Source organism: Cuculus canorus, chromosome 2 (assembly GCF_017976375.1).
Source record: "Cuculus canorus isolate bCucCan1 chromosome 2, bCucCan1.pri, whole genome shotgun sequence".
In the NCBI taxonomy this organism is placed as follows: Eukaryota; Metazoa; Chordata; class Aves; order Cuculiformes; family Cuculidae; genus Cuculus; species Cuculus canorus.
The window spans coordinates 88537751-88562821 of NC_071402.1; the positions used below are offsets into that span (position 1 = coordinate 88537751).

The 25071-nt window shown below is 39.3% G+C and overlaps 1 protein-coding gene across 2 annotated transcripts in view; it reads left to right on the forward strand.

The window, feature by feature from the left end:
• Positions 1–25071, forward strand: part of GMDS (GDP-mannose 4,6-dehydratase) — a 414275-nt gene that overhangs the window by 332687 nt on the left and 56517 nt on the right. For both annotated transcript variants that reach the window (XM_054057322.1, XM_009569286.2), the window contains one exon: positions 6717–6813. In XM_054057322.1, the coding sequence (XP_053913297.1) occupies positions 6717–6813 (97 nt within the window). The remainder of the gene's footprint in view (positions 1–6716; positions 6814–25071) is intronic.

The following is a 25071-nucleotide window of genomic DNA, read 5'->3' on the forward strand; positions in this document are numbered from 1 at the left end:
GGACAGCCTAAAAAGCCTTTCCACGAAGATAACATAATACTCTGTCATAAGCAGTCATTAGCACATGTCAGGGCTATGTCTTCTAGCCAAAATAAGAGAGAAAGAAACACTCTCGTAACTAATGAAATGTACAGCTGCAATAAGACTGATTCTCTCTCTGAAATTGACTGTACAGTGTACACAGAGGTTTATCTGCCTTGTGTGAGTTTTTTTCTCCTAAAAATTCTTTTTCGAGGGAGAAATCTTAGATTATATTTATACAGCCCTCTGAATCATTCAAATTCAGTCCTTTGTACTAACAGGAAAGCCTCAGAGCTACAAATATTTTCCCTCTGTAAGGATTACACTTTTTTTCTTCAACTTTTCCTTCAACTTATTAGTAATTAAGTAGTACTTGGGGGAAACACTTCCCACCTATAATTTGAACTACAACAGAGTAAACGAAACAGGCAAATGCTTGTCTTGACTAATTTTCTGTCATTAATCTTATTAAATTAGAACAGGGTTGCAAAGATAGCCTGAAACCACTAGAGCACTCAGAGTTTTTTTGCAGAGTGCTATAAAGACTGCTGTTCACAAATGTGGACAGAAAAAAAAAAAAAAAGACAAGAAAAGGAAAAACTGTTCAAGCAGTGGAAAGATTTATTGTGGGTTTTATTAATATAAGAATACATGCACATTTGTTACAGAAATAGTCATTACTTCTAGGATCAGAATTAATTGATTAAGAATTAATATTTTACTCTAGTCATTTGGCTCTATGTACAAATTTTATCTTAACTAACGTGCCACTTGGTCTGATAAAAGATCACTCTAAAAAGAGGAAGTTTGCAGATAAGATATAAGGTCTAATGAGGTGAACTACTACAAGTAGAGCAGTGGTCTTTTCAGTGACAGTGAAGTTTGAACTGAGGTTGAACTGAGGGAAGAAGGGTTTTCTGGTTGGTTTGTTTTTTTTCTTCTTACCCTAAAATCATAGAGTCATAGAATAGTTAGGACCTTAAAGACAGTCCAGTTCCAGCCCCCATGCCATGGGCAGGGATATCCCACTAGATCAGGCTGCCCAAGGCCCCATCCAACCTGGCCTTGAACACCTCCAGGGATGGGGCATCCACAACCTCCCTGGGCAACCTGTGCCAGTGCCTCACCACTCTCATGGGGAAGAATTTCTTCCTAATGTCTAGTCTAAATCTGCCCCTCTCCAGTTTATACCCATTGCCCCTCATCCTATCACTATAAGCCTTTATGAATAGCCCCTCTCCAGCTTTCCTGTGGGCCCCCTTTAGGTACTGGAAGGTCTCTATAAGACTTCCTCAGAGCCTTCTCTTCTCCAGGATGAACAAGCCCAACTCTCTCAGCCTGTCCTCCTAGGGAAGGTGCTCCAGCCCTCTGATCGCCTTTGTAGCCCTCCTCTGGACCCGTTCCAACAGCTCCATATCCTTCTTACATTGAGGATTCCAGAACTGGTCACAGTATTCCAGATAAGGTCTCACAAGAGAGGAACAGAGGGGCAGAATCACCTCCCTCGCCCTGCTGGCCACGCTTCTTTTGATGCAGCCCAGGATACGGTTGGCCTTCTGGGCTGCGAGCACACTTTGCTGGCTCATGTAAAGCTTCTCATCGACCAGCACCCCCAAGTCCTTCTTTGCAGGGCTGCTCTCAATCACATCATCCCCCATTGTGTACTTATAAAATACAAGATAAAATAGATAAAATAGAAGATTGCATTACAGAAATACATGATATTTGAAGGATTGCTGTAAGAATGGAAAGCCAACAATAAATTAGTAATGGTGCTGTGGGGACATGAAAGAAGAGCCATCAAAAGAGCTGCTGTTTCTAGGTCTGACTTTTGCCTACCAAAAATTACTGGCTGGCCAGTGCTATGTGTTGTATTTAACAGCTCAGGAAAAAACAGATGCCTTTAGATGAGGACAAAGGTAACAGAATCTCATACAGAAATTGAAAGCATTTTGAAGACTGATAGTTGAAAGGATCCCAGCCACATCAGTGGATAATGTTGGCCTGGGTGAACCCGCATGAGCAAGGCTCCTTTCTTGGGATTGCACCAATTTAATCACTGTTCTCGCTGTAGAGTGTATGTTTTAGGGGGGCATTTAGCTCACTTCAGCTGGAGAATTAACTCTTCCAGCTAAGCAAGCTTTTATTACTGTCTTATTGATAGCAAGGTTTTACCTATAGGCAGACCTAGTAACTGTTCCATAACTCAAATTGAGGTTTGAAGACTGTAGCAATTTAATTACCTAATTTCATACATCATATGAGGTATGAGAGTTTCTCCTTTAGGAAGACTGGGTGAGAATTAAATGTGATGTTTCAAGGAAAATTCCACTTTCCTCCCTCCAGTGAAAAGAAAATAATTCTCACAAAAGCAATTTAGAAAAATATCTGGTCAGCTGGATTGCTTTGATTATCTGCTAGCCACTTTTTAAGAAAAAAAATAACTTTAAAAGCATTTTTAAGCCATTCTGAAAGAAAAAAAAAAAGCCAAAATATTTCCTCTCTCAAAATGTCAATGCATCTTTTTTAGATGTTACTAATGTAATTTTGTTTCAGGTTGATAGTAATGGAACTTTCTTGAAACAAAACCTTCTCTTTCCACATATCTTCACAGAAGCATTAATATTCTCTGAGAAAACATTTTCTTCTTAACACTTGCTTTCACAATTTGGAGTAAATAGATAAGAGGTTCAAAAGATTTCTGATGAACTGAAAAAAAAAATAGGGAGTTTAGGATTTATTCTTTTTTAAAGTCTCATAATGTGAGGATCTAAATCACAATTTAGATTTTTAGATTTTTTAGACATGAGCTTGACAGTGCTGAGAATATAACAACAGCATTGTTTTCACTGTGTTCCTTTAGTGAACAAACACTAAAGATCTGATTCATCAAAACATTTGAAAAAAAGAAAAAGTATATCCCTCTATGGCAGCATATTTGTTCTTTAGATTTAAGCACAAGATCATGGTTGAGCAATCCCTGTGTCCTTGATTGCTTTGATGCATCAGAACTGCTGGCAAGGTTGGTCGTTGAGCTGATGGCAAAGGAACATATGCAGAGTCAGATTTAAAGTTTCCCTACAAAAGATTAATTGCACAAGACATTAATGGTCTGTTACATGTTGTGAGTTTTGTTGTTTATAAAAAATCAGGACAGAATTACTTACTTTGGCTTAATTGTGTGTGTAACAGCAATCAAGTCAAAAATCTAAGAAGTCTACACAAATGGTATCTTGTATTAGCTGTGGAGTGAGATACAAAAAAATCCTAAAATTTCATTTTTAATTACTTTATTGTTCATTTTCAAATGTAAAAATATTTTCTGTTGGCATATATTTAAGTTAAAAGGTGTATATAGTAATTTTATTTTCCATAAATAGCCCGAGCATTTGTAGCTACTAGTGGGTTTGAATATTTTTAAATGCTCTCAGTTCTGTTTCTATGTAAAGATCAAGCAAGAAGGTGAAATATATATATTTGTTCAGTTTATCTGTGCTTTTATGAAAGGTTTCATTTTTAGATGATTTCTTCACCACTTAAAGAAAAATATGTACTTTTCCAAGTTTGCTTCTCAGTTACAGCCATTCAGACCATTTGGTCCATTGCAGTGCTATTCCCACCCTAACTCAATTATCCTGGCTCCCTTGTGCCCTTCCCTGCCCACTTCAGACCACACTGGCTGGGTATCCCAGCTCTTCGTCCTCAGAAAACTCTCTGCACCTGTGGCTTTTTTAGTAGCTTGAAGCTGCTGTCTTACTGAATAGTTATAGAAATGAAAAAAATAATTGGAATCTCCAGAGTTGAAGAGGAAAAGGAGCACTCATCACTGCTGATAATTATTATAACAGTAATGATCTGCAGATATGGAATTAGCCTTAAATTAATTGCAGTCCATTCCTCCATAAATCGAGAGTGTGAAAGCTCTTGAAGGGGAGAGCCTTTTAAACAAGTAAACTCACACATGTGTTTGAAATGTGATTAACTTAGTTCTATGGAAATTTCTGAGGTCAGTGATAGTAGCGGTACCCACCAGTATTGACAATTACTATTGTCTTAAGCAATCGCCAAGCACCCATCTCCACCAGTGAGGCATTTGATGTGGAAGTCTAGATGCAGAGGGCATCAAACTTACTTTGTCAGTAGCAGACATTTGGTCTTGTGCATCCTTGTCTGGATGCAGAGCGTTCTGGCTGTCAGCTATGAGAGCAAGCCTGTCTTTTGAGAGGGTGAAGCTCCCCATTGTGGGGTAAGCAACAGTCTTGCTGTAGAGGCTCATTACCCATAGAGTCTAGGAGCAGTCTACACTAGGCCAGCAAGCACCTCCCTGGAAACACCAGGCTTTGACACCAGCTGGGGTTTGGGGGAATCCACTCACCGTACTTTGTAAATTTAGCTCAGCCCTGATTAGCCAAACTTTGTTTAGCCAAGGATCCTTTGTGTTTCCCCCAAGTTACACAAGGCTGTTCTCTTGCCTCTTTGGGCATCCACTCCTTGTGGCTGAAGCTACCTAAAACCAAAGCAAGATGAGGGTTCCCCATGCCTCTTCCACCATGCTTGTGCTTCAAGACAATCTGGCATCACATTTTCCAGTTAACAACTCTGACTCCAACTTGACTATAAATTAAGGAGGATTTTGGTGGTATGTTTTTCCTTTCCTTGTGGTTAGAGGAAGAGGGTAGGAAGACAGATGTCTTGCTCCTGGTGTCAGGCTGGCCCCTGCAAAATCCCTTTTATCAGCAGTATGGTGTCCCCAGCTGTGAGCAGTGAGGTGCCAGAGGTAATTAGAAGTGCAGCTATCAAATGCGACTTTGTTCACAATGAAAAGTACTTTTTTTTCCCCTTGTGAACTTTTCACATTACTGGGCCGAACAAAATGGGTGGAGATTTCTTCTTAAGCTAATTCTATTGTTATATAACTTTGATAGCGACATTAAGTAAGTCTTTACTGGCTCAGCTGAGGCTTCTGGAGCCTGTTGGGTGTTAAATGGGGTTCCCTGCTCAGTGACCTCCAACAACAACTGACGTCTCCTGATCTAAGCACTTCCTGTTGTTTTACTGATGACGGTTAGTTTTCTATTAAGCTCATTTGAGTCCTGCACATTTTTACCCTCTGCCCTTTAAAGGGAGGGACTAATGTTAGTTTTGGCTTCCGAATGAAAACTTTGCAGTTCAGGCCGAGCAACTGTGAAAAAGAAAGAAAGAAATTTTAAATTATAAATCATCTTTAGCATCATGGCATGACTATTAACAGCTGACTTCACTTTGCTATTATCTATTGGAAATTATTTCAGCGTGGAGTGTTCCCAGTATCAAACATCCTACAGGCTTTGCTAGTCATCCAAAAGTCATGAGCAGTGCTTAAAAAATTATGGTATTTAAAAGCTAGTAATAATGCATATTTGGCATTTCCTTCTGCATTTCAGTGTTTTAACCTTTATGGGTACACAGAGGTCACATTTTCAGACTTTTTTCCTTAGCCTTCAAGGGCTAGAAACTCAAAAATGAAGGCTGAAATTGTCAAAGAATTAAATTCTTCTAGGAGCTTGTTGGGGAGGAGCATGAAGAAATCAAATCTGTGACAAAATCCCAAGAGCTGGCAGCACAACTAGTAAGTGGGAGGCAAGGAGGACTTTTTTTTCATTGCTGGTGACTGGGGCTAAATAGCCTAAATCACAATGCTCATTTAAACTACATAGATTTTACTTAAACAAAAAAAGAAAAGTAAAGGATTTCATCATGTCACTTTTATGCCAAGCTGGTTCAGAGCCCATGATATATACTTAGAGGCAAAAAGCAAAGAGAGGATAGAGTTTCACTTAGAGCTCTGGGTTTTGTATGTTCAGTGGATTAGGCTTGATACAGCAATGTATGTTCCTACATGTGCCATCTGAAGCATTTGTTTTGAGAAGTAGTATTGTCTTCAGGCTTCCAGACAGCAGGCTGGCCTCTCCAAGGGCAGATCTAGTCACCCACTGCGTTCCTCTTCTGCTGCTCTCCAAATTTTAGACCACAACAGTTGCTAACAAAATAATTCATGGCGCAGCCAGATCACATAAATTATAGCAAAATGCATATGTTCAACATATATGAATCTAATTTGGACAAAGTAGCTGGCTTTCAGCTCACAGGTAATAAGTACTTTTACAGTATATGTATGTGAAGTGCCGTATATGTAAAATGTCAAGGAGTAAAAATTCAAGAACAGTTTTTGTTTTGTTTTTCCTAGTTAAGCACAAATTAAATTATGGAGCTTAATGCTATTCAAACAGAGCCTCCCATAAAATTAACAGATTAAAGGGTTGCAGAAAGTATTGGCCAATATAGAAGAATTAAAAACATTTTACGAAAGTAACTTTGAATCAATCCACAAATGAAAAACCTGTCATATTTATTTGCAGCTACATGAGACATTCTGAAATCAGGACATTTTATTTTCTGCTAGCATTATGTGTTTAATTTAGAAGTCCTGTATTTTAGACCTTCCACTGAATCAAAAACCAAAACAAAGAGACTTCAAAAGCCATTGTTGCTCCATCCAAGTCTAAACTCTGCCTTTGTTCCTATAGCTAATGAGTTTATACTGTCCTGCAGGGAGAATTGACACCAGCCTCAAGTAACTGAAAGCAGGCCAAATGCTGGTAAGATCAGAGCACTAAAGTAATTATGGGTTGATTAAATGTTTATCTTCTTTACAGGTGGGAAGGGAAGAATGAAAATGAAGTAGGGCGATGCAAAGAGACTGGCAAGATTCACGTGACAGTCAATCACAAGTACTACAGGCCAACTGAAGTGGTAAGAAAATGCCCTCTCCTAGTTTTGCAAATGAATAATCCAATCACTCAGCCAATAAATTGCTGCATTTGGCCAGCAGTCTGTGAAAACAGCTTAATTGCACTCCTGCTGCCGGCTCTTAGAGCTCTAAATTAGCCTGCTTGTTGCCCCCTCACAGCCAGCTACCACAGAAGAAGCAAGCAGGGGAGCAGGCAGGCAGTATTGCCCAGGAGGAGCAGGTTTGCCCTGTCACAGAGACGCTGTTTGGCTTCAGTCACTCTCTCTGAATGGGAGAGGGGGTGCTTAGGGGAGTGAAAAAATCACCTTATGGGAAACAAAACGAAGTGTAAAACAACTTGGTGTTCCTTCTGGTTTCAAATGGGTATTCCCTCCTCCAGCTGCAAGAATGGAAAGCAGAGGAAGGTGAGAATTAATAGGCTTGATTTTTAAAGTACTTCTGCTATGTCTTCATGATGGTGCTTTAACTCCATCCAGTGAGTATCCCCTGTGCAGCTTAGACCTTTGTAACTGTATGTACTGCAAAATGTCGATTTTAGAAGTGCATATGTGCTTTGTTTTCTTTGGTGCTTTGCAGGGTTCCATTCAGTAAATGTTCATTTGCAGAACACATCTTTACTCCCAGGAATGCCTCAGTGAAATCTGCTGGGGGCACTCAACCAGAACACGGCCAACAGGACCGAGTCACTTATCCCTGTTCTCAAATCACCTGATGAGCATGCTAGGATGGGAAAAAAGACAGTATTTCCAAGTCAGGCAGGATGGTGGCAACCCATAGAGGTGGTACTGGAATGAGCCTGGTTTCTGGACACAAGGAACAATAGCCTCAATTGTGTGACGTGGGAGTGGGTGTGCCCAGGAGAGGATGTTCTCTTCTCCTGGGGAGCATGTTACCAGCCCAGCCAACTGCTGACAAAGCATCAGCTGTCAGTCCATCCGTTCAGAAGTGCTGGCTTCAGCTGCCTGATTCAAATAAGGTGTGACACAGACACGTTTGTCTTCACATGGATTGTAGGGTAGGGGTGGAGACCTGTGTGTGTGGAAGTGGGCATGAGTTCTAAAGTGGAAATTCAGGGGGAAAGAGACTTTGGTGTAATGTAAAAAAGGTCTGTGCCTGTGTATCAGAATCAAATGCTAGGAAGTCATTAAGAGCTGTCTGTCATTCTGTGCTTTGGTAAGGTGTTAGGAAGATAAGGAGGACACAGAGACAAAAGGACTTGCCAAACAGGAAAAGGACACTTGACCCAACAAGTCTGTGCTTTGTGAGACCCACTTTCATGCTTTGTCATACGTCTTATTAAAAAATACATATTCACTCCGCAAATTTCACTGGTAGTATGTAGCCATTCTGAAGCCCTCACTGTAGTTACACTTAATTCACACACTCGGACATTTTCTGCTGAAATAGTAGTGCCATGGTCTTCACTCTGTCCTCATTAGTCTCCTTATCAGAACACAGTTTCTGCATTTTATATTCAGCTCACTATACAATTCTCCATTTTTGGACAGCGCATGAGCACAGGTCTCTCAGGAATGCTCATGAAATTACTAGTGCGTCCATACAAAACTGTAGGGATGTACTGAAATACAGAATGGAATGTAGCCTTGAAATAGCACTGCATATAAACTCAGTACACATCTGATGTTTATCTGAAATTATCTGGTCTGTCTTAGGCCACCTTCCCTTGGGCACCATCTCTCTCTTCAGCTGCCCCCATCTTGCCTTACATTTAACACAGTAACTTAACTACTTGGTTCCTGTGGAACTCAAGAAGGCTGTGAAGCTCCTCAAGCATGATCAAGGTAGAAACATGAAATGGGTTTTGAAGTATTTTTGTCTTAAGGAAAATGCAGATGAAATGTGAGCAAGCACTTCTGTGAAGAGATATGGCAGCTGCTTCCTACAATCAAAGTTTTGTTTTTAGAGTAACTCAGGATGGGTACCCAGAATCATGTTAATTTCTTTTAATTCTGACTTTATTTCCGTTCCTTGTCAAAGGTAGGCAAACATTTTTTTCTTCAGTGAGGGAATTACATCCTTGCAATTCCAAAATGCCAGACCGAAACCCAATCCATTGCAAGAAAGTGAGGAAAAGCAATGAGAAAAATGAAACAGACTCTCAGCACATGTCCCCTCCCACCACCTTCACCAAGACCGCTGAAAGCAAGAAAGCCTCAGAATGACGTTTTGGAAGATGTCTAAGCTAGATCAGTTAACAGGAATTCTGCTGTTGATACGTTGAAACAGAAAATATGATGCTGAGATTCTCATGTCTTATTTGGAAATGTTTCTGTCTGTCTGTCCCTCTAAAATTTAACATGGTATTTCAGAAAATGAAAATAAATATCATTTAATCTCGTGTACAGTCAGTTCTGACAGTGCCAATACATTCATTTGAAAAACACATTTGTTTTCTTCAGTTAGTGATCCCTGGGGTCAAGGCCTCCCATTGAAAAGCTTAGCTGTACTGAAGAAGAAACCTTGAAATGTGAGACTGTCTTCTGGTGAAACTAAGTAGACCCTTTGAGTGTCTTGACTCTAAATCTCTTCACTCTTCTTTTGACTGCTTTGGGGCCCCCTGATATTTACTGGCCTTGGCAATTATTCCTGCTAATGTTTCTAATTCCTGCCTCTGTCCTTCCCTCCTTGCAGCTTGCCAACTACCAATCTACCAGTATCATTTATTTCATCTTGTACTGAATTTTTGTCAGTATCTTTTCTGACCTGTTTTTTAATTGTATTTGGAGACTCTAACCTGCTGCAAGGATTGAGGAAAAATGATTATGTCTACCTTTCAGCAGTTTTCACAGACATTTTGTGACAAGTTTGCTTTTCATACTGCTTTGATACACTATAAAAGATGCTTTCACACATTTTGCAGGCTTTTTTAGCACATGGCTAGTAAAGTCATACTTTACATACATTTGCTGCCCTGGGCATGTAAAAATAAGTTTCCACCCAGTCAACTCACCTGTAAAATGTAGGTACTTCAGAAATTATCTCACTAGTCTTTTCTACTTTTGTCACTATCAGAATGTTTATATTGTAAGTTGGTAACTTAGTCTACGCTTGGATATAAATAATCTACTTGGTATTCACAAAAATAATGTTAAAATTAATTTTAGATTTCTTTTCAAAGTTATAACCAAAATGCAATGAGCAACCAAAGTCAGTTGGAAGCAAGTAGCCCTGCAGAACAGGATGTTGAAGTATCTAGTCTCTCAACCCCTGAAGTTGGGTAATTTTTAGAGAATTAGGGCCTGTCTTTAATTTTCTTATCTTTCAGCAAGATAATTGCTATTAATTTGTTGCAGAAATTGCCCTCCAAGAATTGCACAATTGCTTCTAGTCAAATTATGCCCTTTAAGGTGTTTGAGTAAAATTGCCTCTATTATTTTTGCATGGTAGATATTAAGCTAACAGTTCTATAGCTTACCTCATTTCATTGCCCTTTCCTGCAACGATGAAGATTGACTTCAGGCCTCACTGGTTTGTTCTGTGATCACAGAACCTAAGATACATGTATCTCTCAGGTAGGAGTTTGTGTTACATTTTATAAGGGAGAAAAAATAAACCTTTCATCCACATCCATATGTAGATCGTTTTTCTCTGCGTCTAGTGCTGTGTGTGTGTCACAGGGAATTCTTCCCCCAACCTGTTTCTGCAGCTGTCCTATGACTTGCCTAGGATAGGAACTGCAGGTTGTATTTGTGCAGCGCATTTGTTGCTAGCTGGCACGACTGTAACTCTGAGGATACACATACATCAATGCAAATTTCCTTCCTCTAAGCAAGCCCTGGAAACTCTGTCACAATGAGATGCTAATATTTAAGCAGTCATCTGGTCTCTTATTCTTCTTCAAAGAAAAAAGGGCATGCTAACTTGCTAACTTTTTCCTTTTCTTATATGCCTAAAGCAGTTAAGCATGTTCCTCCCAGTCCTTTCTAGCACTGATATAAATGAAACCCCAATGTAATGGTTAGCAGAAAAAATTCATGGCAGTGTCAGAAAGATACTTCATCCTCCTGGAATTATTTATTTAAAACTGCCCTTTCTAACTTCTAAGAAGTTCTGTATCTTTCCTTACTAGGTTGTTTACTTTTCAAAGGATTGTTTGTTGTATCTAAGTATCTGCAAATAGATATATATAAGAGATTTCCCAAGTCTTCTGTGTTGCTTATACTAAGCTTTACGTTTTTACTAAACTACGTTTGGCCTCAGTTGCCCTTTTTCCTCCTTGGAATTAAGCAGCATGGCTTTAAATTTCAGTCTCTTCAGATACTTTTTAAAAATTCAGCTCTATGTTTCCCATGTTTCATAGGATTCCAGTAAAAATTCCTTGGGGCATATCACATTCCCCAAAGTCAGCTTTCTTAAAGTTAAAAACATTTCTGAACTCCTCTAAGTGTTCCTGCCCTAAAGAGCATTTAGAGTCTAATGAAACCATGATCACAAAATCCTAAATGCCCAGCACTTCCACTTTAGTTTTCATACAAGCTTCATTTCCTACTCTTAAGTTCAGAGCTGCCTGTGACTGCAAACTGTTCGGATGGCTGCACAAGGAAATAAGTGCTTCCCTTCCTCAAGGATCTTTTTGCTCATCAATGTCAACACATATCCTGTATTAATACTCGTGAAAATATAATGGGAGCATTCAAGGAAGAATAATCTTCAGATGATTTTTCTGTCTATTTTCCTCACTAGCAGGTAAAGAAGTTGCAAGTTGTCATAATTCTAACAGTCTTCTCTTACCAGTTTTTTTTTTGTTCCTCCTTCTTCTGAAAATGTATGTCGACATCTGAAAAGTACTGCCGAGGTAAATTATTACCTCTGTTGTCCTTAATTCTCCTTCAAGCTGACTTTGCCGCTGCGTCAGCCAAAATGTTTATAACTTTCCTTTCTTCAAATTCAACACTATCTCAGCATGGCTTTGCCACACTCATGCTTTTATTTGTCCCTCCCTGCTAATAAAACCTGTAGTAGATATTTGTTTGTTTGTTTTAGTTAAGGCCTTACATATCAGGCATTTCAGAGGTATCTCTGAAAACATGTATATCATATTCAGCCATGTAAAATAATAATTGGTAGTAACTTAGCTCTGTGTAGCTTCTACAAGGTACTGAGCACTTAACATATTTTAAATGTTTCTCAACAAATATGTGCAAAAGGTTTAAAAAAGATAGTATCACTGCTTTTCTGCTTCTAAAACACACATACAGCAGAGCAGACAGATTACGCTACTTAAGTGAGATCATGAGACAGCAGTAAAGTTAGGAGGAAAGCCTGATGGCGTTGTGCTCTGCTGCCATTACTAGTGGACACAACTGTGTCACCATAGGTAGCTTTCTACTTTTTTATCTCACCCTGATTTTGTTCATCTTAGTTGTTCCTTACAAGATAGGAAGATCATTTTTGTTTACAGAATTTCATCTTGATATGTCACCAAATCTGAGAAGCTTCAGCAGGCTTGTGTCCAGTCTTGTTCAATGTCTTGTTTAATCCTCTGAGCAGACTCTGAGCAGAAGCCCTAGCTTACTTCTTTTATTATGGGAGCAGATACCTAATATGTGGCCCTCGAACACTCACACACATATATCTGACTTTTTGCTTTATTACTAGTTTATTGCATCAGTATTAAATAGGTGCATCCATTAAAGAAATCCCTCTGGATACCACTGTTTGCAGTCCTCATATGCTGTGCTTTATTAGGTTGCTTCTCTTTGTGTCATCCTGCTCCTCCTCTGCTGTGCCTCCAACAAAATATTTCTCTGGCAACTTCTACAGCTGGCTATGTTCCCCTTCCTCCTTCACTACCTCTTTTCCTGCTGTCATTCCTGAGGTTTTGAAGCCAGCCATGTGTCATCTGTGACCTTCATGTCATCATTGGTCTTCCTGAAAGCATCACCCTGTCTCTCTAAGTCTGCTTTCTGATCCCCTAATACCGCATCTATCTGACAAGACTAGCCAGAGGAAGAGGGCTTTCTTACCTCTTGGGATCCAAGTTGGAATGCTTTTGCACTCTGGGTGTTGCACCATATGTTCATTTACAAGATCAGTATTTTTCCTTCAGTAAACTTCACACTAGCTGAAGAAATCTGACTGACTTTAGGCAATGCAATTTTCCACTCTGGGTAGGTAAACAGATTGTGATCCCATTGAAAAACTAGTGTGTAAAGATAAAGCTGTCACCCAGCCAGAAGGGTTAGTGGGTTTAATTCATTGCCCATTCTTCTAAATGCTGTTGACACGTAGCAATTAGTGACAGTCTTGGTTGTGGCAGGTCTGAGCTCAGCTGCTAAAAACAGATTTTTAAATTAAACGTAGGGGACTGGAGGATTAAGTCTGAGGGAAAGGTGAATGAGGATAGAAGGCTTCTTACCTGCTTAATTACACACTGATTCAGCCAAGCATCCAAGCAAGTGCTTCACTTCAAGGGCATGAATAGCTAATAGGGACAGTTTCCATACTCGGAGCTAAGAGTGTGCTTACGTGCATTACTGCATCTTAACATGAAGCAAAGCAATTCATCTAGGATGGAAACTGAGATGGCCAGCCCAAACTTGTGGGAACTCAGGAGGTGCCAGCTGATTATTCTTGTTTGCCTTCGCCATTGTACATGAGCACGGTACTCAGGAGCGGTAATGCTGAACTAGTTCAAGACATTTTTTTCAGAGAAGTTCTCTTAGGGTGGCTGTGCAGGCAAAAAGGGATTAGACCAAGTTCATGCAGTTTCCACTTTTAATCAACTGCTCCTGTAGTGATATTTCCCGCCTGTAATTCTTCTCTGCCTTCCTAGCCGTGGGGGATCTTATCGCCACCTCTTCACTTATTCATGTTTATTCATGCACAGAAAGTCTCTCTTTATCTCACCTCTTATTCCTTTACCTCTCCCTTCTCTTGGCCTGCCATTTGGCCTCCTCCTCCCCCTTGTTATCTCTGTTGTCTCACCTTCATTGGGACCATTCCTTGTCTTCTTATCACTGCCTATCCTATGCCTGACCCATACAAACACTCCTTGTAGTCCGGCAGATGTGATGGGAAATGCAAATCCTCTGAAGAGAAATCTCGGGGGTGGGAGAAAGCCTGGAGCACACAAAAGCCACAACAGAAGTCCAGGCTCAGGCAGCCCCAAAGACACATTCATAACAACTGCCAAGTATTCCTGCTTGCCAGCCTTCTCCACCACGTATTCCACGTTTCCTACATGAGATCAGATATTCAAAAGACCTGAACTGTGGTTCAGACAACACTTTGGAGTGCCCAGTGAGACTGGAGTACTGGTAGAGTGTCTCAGCACAAAACTGTTCCCCGCAAGCTTTCAAAAGACCCTGGTGTCAGAGGTGGTTGCGGTCACTTGCAGACCTGATTGCTGGTTTGCATTCAAAAATGGGAGAATGTCTGAAGACCTGCCTCCCTTTCAGAAGCTGTTTATTTTATTTTACAATGGGATTTTAAAAGTCAAGCAATGTGTTAACAATACTGTTCACATTTTGATTGTTTCCCACCACGTTGTAACCTTTCCTTTTAAGTGTGCTGTGCCAATTCAACTCTTGCAATGGTTTTAGAATGGCAGCACAGAACCGTAAATGACATGATTTATATGAAAGTAAAAATGGCTTTTGAATACAGAGGATATGAGACAGAGGTGAGGTTTCCTTCAGCAAATATGGAATTAAGGGCTAGACTCTTGTCTGATTTCTCCAGCCTTCGCAAGAGCTTGCCTGCCTTCAGCTGTTTGTATTTTATTTTATGAGTGAGTAGGTGCACAAAGGAAGATGACAGCCACAGACTGTTTATATGTTTCATCTGAGAAGCCATGAAATTATTTTGGTGTTGTTAAAAGCAGTTTCTGCAGAGTTTGGGTCATGCCTTGACATCAACTTTTTCACCTTGGAGTCTTCCATTCAATGGTTTGCTAGTGCATGGCTGTCTTGAGCCTGGGTGTGCTGTGGCACCTAATATTTTTCCTGTTTGAAAGATGGTACTTAAAGCCACTGATTCTCAGAATCCTATGCCACCTCCTGCAAAATACATATCAGTGTTACTTTCGTGCTGCTGAAGGCGTTATCAGAGTGAGCACAGTTGTCCCTCTGAGGAATACCCAAGAGCAGTGTAAAAGTCCATATGGACCAACCTTAGAAGAAATGCATAACCAAGAGGTAGCTAGTTCTGAGGAACAAGGAGGGCTTGGGTGTTTGTCTTCAAAAGCTTTAATTTCATGTTTTCTAAATGTTTTCCAAAAATGACAGTAGGTTTCTTTAATTTTCTTTTATTTCTTTAGTTATTTGAAATTTATTCCCCTAGAAAATGTGGAAAGTTTTAACTTTAACTTTACCTATGGAAAAAGAAGACCAAAAGTATTCTGCTCAGAAAAAAAGAGGGAAAAAAAAAGACATCTCATTTTTTCTGTGGGGCAGACGAGTACTTTTCGAGGGTAGTCAAGCTTTCTTTTAGATTGGTCTTAAATGTCTTCTATCTCTCCTAAAACATCCACCAGAATATCACCATTTTCAATTTCTCTCAAAGGGGCAAATGGTTGAAAAGAAGTGGAGGTTTGGAAATGGTTGTTTAAACCCTCAACTTTCCTGTCTATCACCTTTAGAGTCATCAATTAACAACTTCATGATGGAGGCATAAAGAGGTGGGACCTTTATTGTTGTCACCCTATGATGATAAGTGCTTAACTGCCTTCCATATCTTCATGTTTCATCTTTAGATTCCACTAAAAACCCGTATCGATTTTTCTCTCTTTAGCAGAACTTAAAAAACTTTTACATTGTTAATTATTTTTTAGTATCCTTGATATTTCCTTATTGTTCAAGGAGAGATTGTATAGTTGAGTTGCAAGGGAAATTGAGCCTTGTAGAACTAAATGACTTTCTGAAGTGGTTTTTTTGTTGCTGGATAAAACCCTAGAAAATTATCTCTCTGGCATATACATCTACATTATTTGTCACGAACCAGGAAATAGATCTTCATGCCCATCTTGGATGCTCCCCAGATTGTCTGATGTCCGAGCTAGATGGGTTAAAGAGGAGACAGTAATTATCTGCAGGGCAGGGGAGACTTAAACATTAAAGAGCTTTATGCCTAGGATCAGCTGGAATTTTTGCTCATTCCTCACATATAGCGTCTGAGCTCACCAAAGCAGACAATATGAAAAATATTAACAGGATTCAAGAAGACATTAGTAATAGATTAAGAGTGCATGCCTCCCTTGAAAGACTTTTTTTTCTTGATTTTTTTTTTCCTTTCAGCCAGAAAAGTCTAAAGGTGAGTAGGTGAAGTCAATTTTAATAATTCACAGACAATAATGCATCTATTTCGCACTTGACAGAGCTAGTGTTTAAACTATTAGCGTTGTCTGGCATAACATAAAACAGGATCAGTCATTCATCCCTTTGAAACATCTAACCTGGCCTCATTTAAATTTTTTCCTTCCAACTTTGCCAGTACATTTTAATAATCTTGGTAGAGCTCTCAGCTGACTTGTGACTTCAGATTTTATCTACCAGGTTGTGGTTAGGAATGGAGTAAGACAGCACCATTCCTGGTCAGCTTTTTCTGTATGCAATGACACAGAAACCTCAGTGCTACGGATAACCATTGAAATTCAAAACAGACCACTTGACTGCTGAACAGAAATGAGCTTTTAAATGAGATTTTCTTTTTGGAACGCTGTTCTATAATTTTTGAAAACACTTTTTTTTTCCTTCCTCCAGATTGCTGAAATGGTACTACTTTGCCGTCATGGTTTTTGAATAGCTGTAAGGGGAAAGGTGGATTAACAATAATGAAAACAAAAAAAAGTGTTTTAAAATAGGGGGCCTGCCTGTTTTTTTACAGTAATCTGTGACAAGTCCATGTTTATAATTCACTACATCTGTTACGAAGTTAGTGCTTTGCAGACCTTAGTTTTACAAATTTCCAGATTGGGTGACTAGGAGTTGAATTGCTTTTATTTTTATTTTTTCTTCTGTTTGACCCATAAAATACTACACTTCCACCTTCTGATTTAGGAAAAAAAATATATATTAAAGCTTCTTTACAATAACAAAGACTTCTGACTAGAACAATTGGCTCCCACTCCAGTTTTCCCTTAGATAAGTTGTAAATTTCCAAACCTCTAATCTTTGGCAGCGTTTCCCTCTTGATCCTAGTTTCTGTTTCCGTGTGTTGCAGGAGATTAAAAAAATGGGTTATGAAGGGGAAATTGGAAACAGAGGAAATGTGAGGTTTTAGGAAGAGCTCAGGTAAGCGATAGGGCCAAGTTTGCTCTGTGCACTGTTTTCATAGCTATGAAACAAAGCCTGCCATGGCCTTTTATACTGCAGTGTCACCACTGATCGCATGTTGTGACATTCACTCCTTTCTCTAATCAATTCTTCTGTAGTGCTAATCCTATAAGGTTACCACAGTCTTTTATCCTGCACGTAGCTGAAAGTGCTATGATGAGTACCAACGTAGTATTTAGTTGTTTTCCAGGCCTTTCTTTCTCTGTCTTCTCCCCAAGGTGCTTATTGGTATCATCTGTGTATTTCACATATTTGTTAGGTGCTTTCTGGACGGCTTCTAGGCTTAAAATAAAGACCAAAATAAATCTTGTCTGATAAAGTAAATCCCAAAAGTCAGGTGGCTCAGGCGCTGCTAACACGAAGTTGGCATGCTTAGAATCTGCCTAGCCCTAAAGGTAAGCCACCCACTTCTATAATAATTCAATGACTGTGTGACATAATGAATGCAAGGGGATGGTGGGCACAGAAGTAAAAATGCGAACGCGTGAAGGTGCGTTATTCACAACAGTAGAGATTCACAACAGTGAAGACTTATGTGTGCTTGAGAAACAGCCAAAGGGAGCTGGTGATGGATGACAGGCAGTTTGTGTGCTGGAAAGCTCGCAAGAAGTATTCATATTTTTCCCTTCTAGTATCAGTGACCACAATTAGTTCTACTTCGGCTTAACTGCTGGATGGAGTAAAAAAAAAAAAAAGACGTGATTGAGTTAATCAAGTTCTTAATTATGGCTTTGTGAAGGATTTCCTACTGCAAACGAATGCCTGGAACAATTATCTTTGATACCCTTGATAGCTTAGCTTCCAAATACCCTGGATGCAAACATCTGCATCCAGCAGCTACTTCAGCTAGTGATCTGCTTTCAGAGGAAGCAGGTGTCAGGACCATGATTGCTGGGGGGAAGCTTCTGGGGGAAACTCACTGTGTGTGCAGGTATGTGGTAGTTGATGTACTTGCTGTGGTTTTTGTGAAGATCAAGGGTTATATGCCAGAGTTCATCAAATGTGCATTTTGTACACTGATGTATAGACAGCTGATGGGAAGGTTTAGCTTCTGCAACAACACAGACAGCTGTCATTCATGTATCCGGGTATGACTTACCAGGACTTTGAACTGGGAGGGACCATTTAGAAATGTGACAAAGCAGTTGGAGTCACTGTTGCTTTTGTCTGGGACTGCCAAGGATTGTCCCATTTATGGTGGTAAGAGGAAAGGTTCTGCTGAAGGGATATGTCAAGGGATATGTCAAGGGATATTCCTATGACAGTGGTCATAGGAATGTAATCAATAGTTCATTTTCCACAAAACAATGAATGCCAATGACTGCTAGAGACAGAGAGAGCTAAATGCAATAGTTGTGAATACATCCTTGGTTTGTGCATCAACTTTCAGTTGTTATCAGTTACTTTTTTTTTTCTGTAAAGCCTGAAGAACCAGGGTTGTCCCTCAGGTCTACCAATGTCTTTTTTTAACTGCTGAGAACGCAGTTTGACACTGTTTGCAGTTGTCAGTGAGCAAAGCTTCACAAAACGTAGTATATCAAGAACGTTCTCAAGCACAGGGTGATGTCAAGGTTTTCTCAGGGATCCTGTCAAAGGATAACCCTTTCTCATAACCTGTCATAGACAGATGAAGAGACTGGCACACTCCAGCAGACGCATCACACCGGTGTCTCACTTCCAAAAGCCATGATTGTTGAGGCAAAGGAAGGAATTTTTGTCACATTCCTTTGCAGGAAAATGTTCATTTTGGATCAGGATTCAAAAAGAATGAATATCCAGTTAGAATTTTTTTAGTTTCTTTCATTTATTGCTGTCGACTGGGCTAATTTTGGTCTTCTTATAATAAGTACTGCCTAAACATTTACAGTGAACTCTGTAGAGATGCACTTTGAAGAGAAGCATTCTGTTGATATAAATTATTTAAGATGGGCTTTAGATTCCTGGATGGATAAAGAGAGAATTAGACTTTTCTGTAAGAACATCAGTTTAAATTGTAATGGGAATGGGAAGAGATGACTTGACAATGCACTGGTGGACATAAACAGACTCATTTCTGTGGAAAGGGTGTTGACAGGCAGTGATTTTTGGGAAGCCTCCAGACAGAGTCCAGGCATTGTCTTTAGGGATTTAAGCAATGTAAAAATTATTATTAAAAAAAAAAAAAAAAAAACAAACACATTTACATCAGCTGTGCCTCAAGTTTTTTTTCTTTTTTTTCTTTTTTTCACATAGTTTTGTTCTAGTAAACATTTCCAGAAACACTTGTATAGTTAAGCCTGGCACTGTGAAAAGGGCTAATATCCCTTTTTGTTAGACTCTTCCTGTGTTGATTTTGTGTCAAATTGAGTACATTTCAGCTGCAAGTTTAGGCTTGTTCTTCAAAAAACAAGAATACATGGGGCCTTGGGCCTGATAAACAACATGTGGACCCAAACTCAAATGGTCATATTGAATATCGTGTTGGTAAGTGGCCTTTCATATTCATATGACCTTAAGTATAGAGATGGCTCTCTCTAAAACTAGGTTCTAGACATGCTGACAAAATCATGGCAAATTAGGTCATATAAACCACAGTGTTTTTCACGGTGGCGTTATGGCTTCATGTAGTTAGCTAGTTCAGTAATGTGCAGCATGTCCTATGATTATGAACGTTTTGTGCTGGAAAATTTCTTTTGGCCCTGATTTGCAGCACAGCTAGAGCAGGAAGATACTTGATGTTGGCAGCAGGTTTTAGAGGCAAACTGTAACAATCACCATTATATCTTTGCTAAGATTTTAGAGAAACGTATGTGGGGATATATTTATTACATCTGTTAAGATTCTGATCCATAAATGCAAACTTTCATCTGCGTGCAAAAGCTGAAGCAAGCATACCCAACCTAGTTCACTGGCTGAGTAACAAGGCAGTTCTTCAGTGCCCTGAGATCCTCATCCTCTTACTAGAAAATCCTTGGATATTATCTTTAAATATTTTCTGGTATTTTTATTAGAACTTTCCGCTCTTTGGTGGATCAATGGAAGCCTATTCTGAAACTTTAGGCACTTCTTTCTTTGCATTACATTTTCAAATTAATGGTCTGCAACTGTAAACTCACTATATTACTATAAACTGTAAGCCAGTGTACATTTTGAGCAGTTGCAAGGTAACCTTGCAAACATTTCTGGTGACGTACTTTTGAAAGGTATATTTTACATTCAAAATAGCTAAAACATCGTGGGACATAAATGTGGTTTCATCTAGCCTTCTTATGGACTGCATGGCACTTATTTTTTTCTTCTTTCAAAAAATACAAACTACCTAATAGATTCAAATAGATCTATCCTGTAGGTTTTCTACTGCAAAATAACTCAGGGTTAGATGGCTTAATGTCACTGCTTTGCTGTGTCCCCTTGGGTGACTTATATACTCTTTCTGATGCTAAATATTCAGAACGTTTTGTGTAGAGAGTTTGGGAACTAATTTTAATTTACACTGTGATCTTCTTATACTTCTTCTATATTAAAATCGGCTTTTCAGGGGAAGTTTCTTATTATTAAACTATTTGAGAGAAGGCTCAGGTATCAGCTTAATTCTTCTGCTGGCACATGTCATGTGGAGAGTGTACAGTATTTTTGCAGGGCTGAGGCTTGTCTCCTGTTCTGTTTCTTCTCACCATGTGCTTATGCATAGGGTGAATATACGTTTCTATTGAGATACATTGTCTTCATACTTTGTTATTCTCCCTAGCCTTCCAAAAGAAATATGTGACTGTTGCTCCAAAACGCAAATTCCCCCCTACCGTTACTCCCTAGTGCTTTTGCAGCCCAGCTAGCAGAACACACAAGTGTCTTCTCAATCTTTCTGCAGAAACAGAACTTCAGGTTTTATTCTAGGACATGCCTTTTAAAAAGATCTCCAAGAATCCCAGGTTGTGCTTGCCCAGAACAAAAGTAGTACATGCCTGGAAATACTCTACAGGCCAAAAAAAGGGGAGAGTGCCCAGTTTTTTATCTTTTTTTTTTTTTTTTTTACCAGATATTGGTGAGTGAAACAGAACTCGATTTGGTGTTATTTCTTGATGAGATGCATGTGCTGTACACATACACGTGCTTTCTCTCTCTTTCTTCTCTGTTTAAATACTATTTAAACAGTGCATGGTGACTGCTGGGAGTTGTAATCTGTGTGCAACTCTGTCATGAGGCAAACACCAGCTGGAGGGATGGCTCTACAGAGCAGTCTGCAACCAGCTGAGTTGCAAAGGAGTCATAAAAGAGGGAAAAAGGGGTTCAAGAGAACTGAGCCAATGCCTTTTGGAAAGTATTTCTTACACTCTCTTAAGAGCTACAAAGTCTGCATCTTGTACATTTTCTTAAGCTTAGACAGGGACAAGATTACAAAACAGAAAATGACAGAACTTCGCAGCCAAATTGGTACTTTCTCAGATTTGTTTGACAAAGTATTTCACACAGCTTTAGAGCAGACTGAAAGCACCTATAAAAATCTGTGTTTACCACATAAGAAGAACAAAATGTTTTGCTTTTAACTGAAGGAAACCTTTTTCCTTCTGTGAGAATCACCAACAATAATTCTATTTGGTTTTTTACTTATTATATGTGTTTCCATTATCATCTCTAGAGTCCTTGTCTGGGTGTATTTGCAGAAGGTTATCTGAAGAAGCACATATGTTTGGAAGTTTACCATTCTTTTAATTAAGTAATGTGTTAGGGTATATTTATAGCTTTGCTGATTCAGAGCTACAGGTTAACAACTTCTGTACTCCAATACTATTGAGTAATTGCCCAGAGCACTATACTAACACTTCTGTAAAACAAAGCACTAGGGACTGTTAGTGTAGAAAACTACAGAATTTTATAAGGGAATTTTAATAGGGAGCAGTATTAAAAATAAATACCTCTATTTATGGGTATTGGCTAATAATGGAACGTAAAGAAAGATGCTAAGCAGCCACAGCTTCAGCAGCAGAAAATATAAATGACAACAGCAATTGTGAGTGGTGAATATATCATAGCTGTTATTACTGTTTTTTCCTGCCTGGATCCCTTGGTGTTATGCTCAAAAATAGCAAAGTAATTGGTATCTGTGTTGTAGCAGAGCAGATCTAGGGAATGTTTGATGATGCTATGAGTTATAACCTGGCTACAAGGTTATTTGGACTTCATCTTCAAACTAAGTACATCCCTTTATTTACTATTCCTGCTTGTAATCTTTTGCCAAGGCAGTGTGCTAAAAGGTTAGTGAAATGAGAACCTTGGGAACTATTGTTAGTGGAAAAAAAAGAAGATGCCTTATAGATAGTGTATGTCCTTTTAGGAAAACATGTTGAACTGACACAGTTATAAGTTGTGAGCTGTAAAACAAATCTCTTTACACTTGACATACACTACATATGCAGACATGGATTCTGGAGGTGAAATTGGTTTTAGCATACTATGGTGCTGGTGCCTGTCGCAGACCACCTCACTGCATACAGAGGCTAAAGAGGTAAAGTATAAAAATTATCACCATCAGGTGGAGGCTGACATCCTGGCCACAGCCTTCAGTGGAGCCCAGGTTTCATTTGCACTGTGTATTTTCACATAAAGGATCCTACTGCCTGGAAAGCGGATGCTCTCAACCACCTGCTTTATGCCCTTCAGTGAGGGATTTCAGCCGGGTGACTGCAAGGGGAGGTAATGGGGTAAGAAAGAGAATTGCAGTTAGAGTGTCTTTTCTTTTGTTATGGTGATTTGAGGAACTACTCTCAGACACACCGTCCTGTCCAGTCACTTTGTAAACATTTACCTCTTACCCTCCTGTTTTTTTCTCATTCAATGCTGCAGTTAGGCAGCTTGTGAATATCTCTGTACTGCTACTCTGAAGCGTTCGTTTAAAACATGAGTTTATAAAGCTTTCCCCTTCTCTGTAACTGCAAGAGTGCTATAGATTCATTGCCGTTTAGGTGCTTTCATTTACTTGCTGTGACAAATTGAAAGTCAGCTTTGAAGTGAAAAAGCAAGTGATATCATGCTTAGTTCTCTCCCAGACTCAGTCCCACATTAATAGTTGACAGTAATTATCTTACTATTAGAGAAGAGGCTTAGAGGGACACTGGACCTCAACTGCAGATGGGTAGCCAGGTTCTTGAGTCCTGCTTCAGGGTGGAATTTGTGAGTGAGGCATCCTATCCAGGGTTACTCACAGATGAAGGAAGGGGTGGCTGATATCTTGGCCCTTAGGGTTGAAAGACTTGCCAGCAAAGTTGGAGCACTATGAAAAGACCTGCAGTTCAGCAGCATTGTAGCATAAATACTCTCCCACAGCTGGGTTCAGTAGAAAGACAGAGATACTGACTGAAGGCTCACTTTATCTATAAATTTTCATTCTCTGGAAAACAAGTGTTTTATTTCACCAGTCTTGCCCTGTTCTAAGGTTCATATTATCAGCATGTCAGAAGTGACCTTGGTTTTCCAAATCAGCTAATACTAACTGACAGGCATTGTTGACATGATAAATGAAAGCAGTATATTTACTGCAACTAAACTTTCCAAGCATGGCTGCCTTCAGTAGTGACTATGGTGGCAGCTAAGTGATGTTTTCTGACGATTGCCTTGTTCAAGTTCCCTCAGATAAAACACTAGTGTTTTATTTGAGGCTGCTATGAGCAGAGAATAACAAAATCTACTTGGGCAACATGGAGTAGTACGGGTACAAAACCATGCGTGTACTCAGTAACAGTTCTGACCTTGGGCTGGAGAAACGTGACATCTGTACAGAGAAGTTGAAGAGCTATTGTACTTTCAGAGTTAAATTGGTTGAAGTTTTTCAGTGGCCAGGTTATTTGCATTTTGAGGTGAGAGGGATAATATTTCTGCAAAATAAAAATGTTCTTTGGGAAAGCAAAATAATAATTATTGCTTCAGCAAGATTTTCAACTTAAGAAGCTTTTTGTGACTTTGAAGTTCTCTGTGTGTTCAGTCCTAAACTCTTCATCTAGTATTGCTGTAACATAACATACATTATACTTGGCTTCTTAAACAAGTTTTTATTAAGTACAACCTTGGAAACTTCTTAGTTCTTATTTTACATTTGTGAGTTCACAGCTATCTTTGTGTGCGATGCAAACGTTGGCCATAAAATAAGCAAGTAAAACACCTCCCTTCAATTAAGAAAGGAGGTTGTTTCCTCAGTGGAAATAATCTGCATCGGCCACAGCAAGAGCTACAATTCAATTCAAGCATCTCATTTAACACTTCAGATTGTCTTAGCGTATATGGGCTAGAGTCCAACAGCATTAGGAAATCCTTGGTGGATAGTAATCTGGAACACAAAAAGCAGCAGTCATACTTGAATACAATTGATAGCCTCTACTTACTAGCAGTCTTCAGGCTAAATTATCGTGGAGATGCAATTAACTGTCTTTCACTGAGAGGGTGGATCCTTCCAGATATAGGAGAAGAGGTCACAGATGGGGCAGTGAGGCTATGTGGTTAAGTGTAATTTGAATTGCTCAGAAACAGGTCCAGATTCCGGACTTTTAGCCTCGACACATGCAAAGTCAGACAGTAAGAAATGCCTTGGACCACCAGCCCACCACAACTGCCACCAGGCATGAGCCATCCAGACTGCAAATTTCAGCTAACTCACTTTCTTTTTTCTTTTCTTTTCTTTTCTTTTCTTTTCTTTTCTTTTCTTTTCTTTTCTTTTCTTTTCTTTTCTTTTCTTTTCTTTTCTTTTCTTTTCTTTTCTTTTCTTTTCTTTTCTTTTCTCTTTTCTCTCTCTTTCTCTCTTTCTCTCTTTCTCTCTCTTTCTCTTTCTTTCTCTCTTTCTCTCTTTCTCTCTCTTTCTTTCTCTCTTTCTCTCTCTTTCTCTTACTCTTTCTCTTTCTTTCTCTTTCTCTCTCTTTCTCTTTCTTTCTCTCTTTCTCTTCCCCCTTCTTCCTTCCTTCCTTCCTTCCTTCCTTCCTTCCTTCCTTCCTTCCTTCCTTC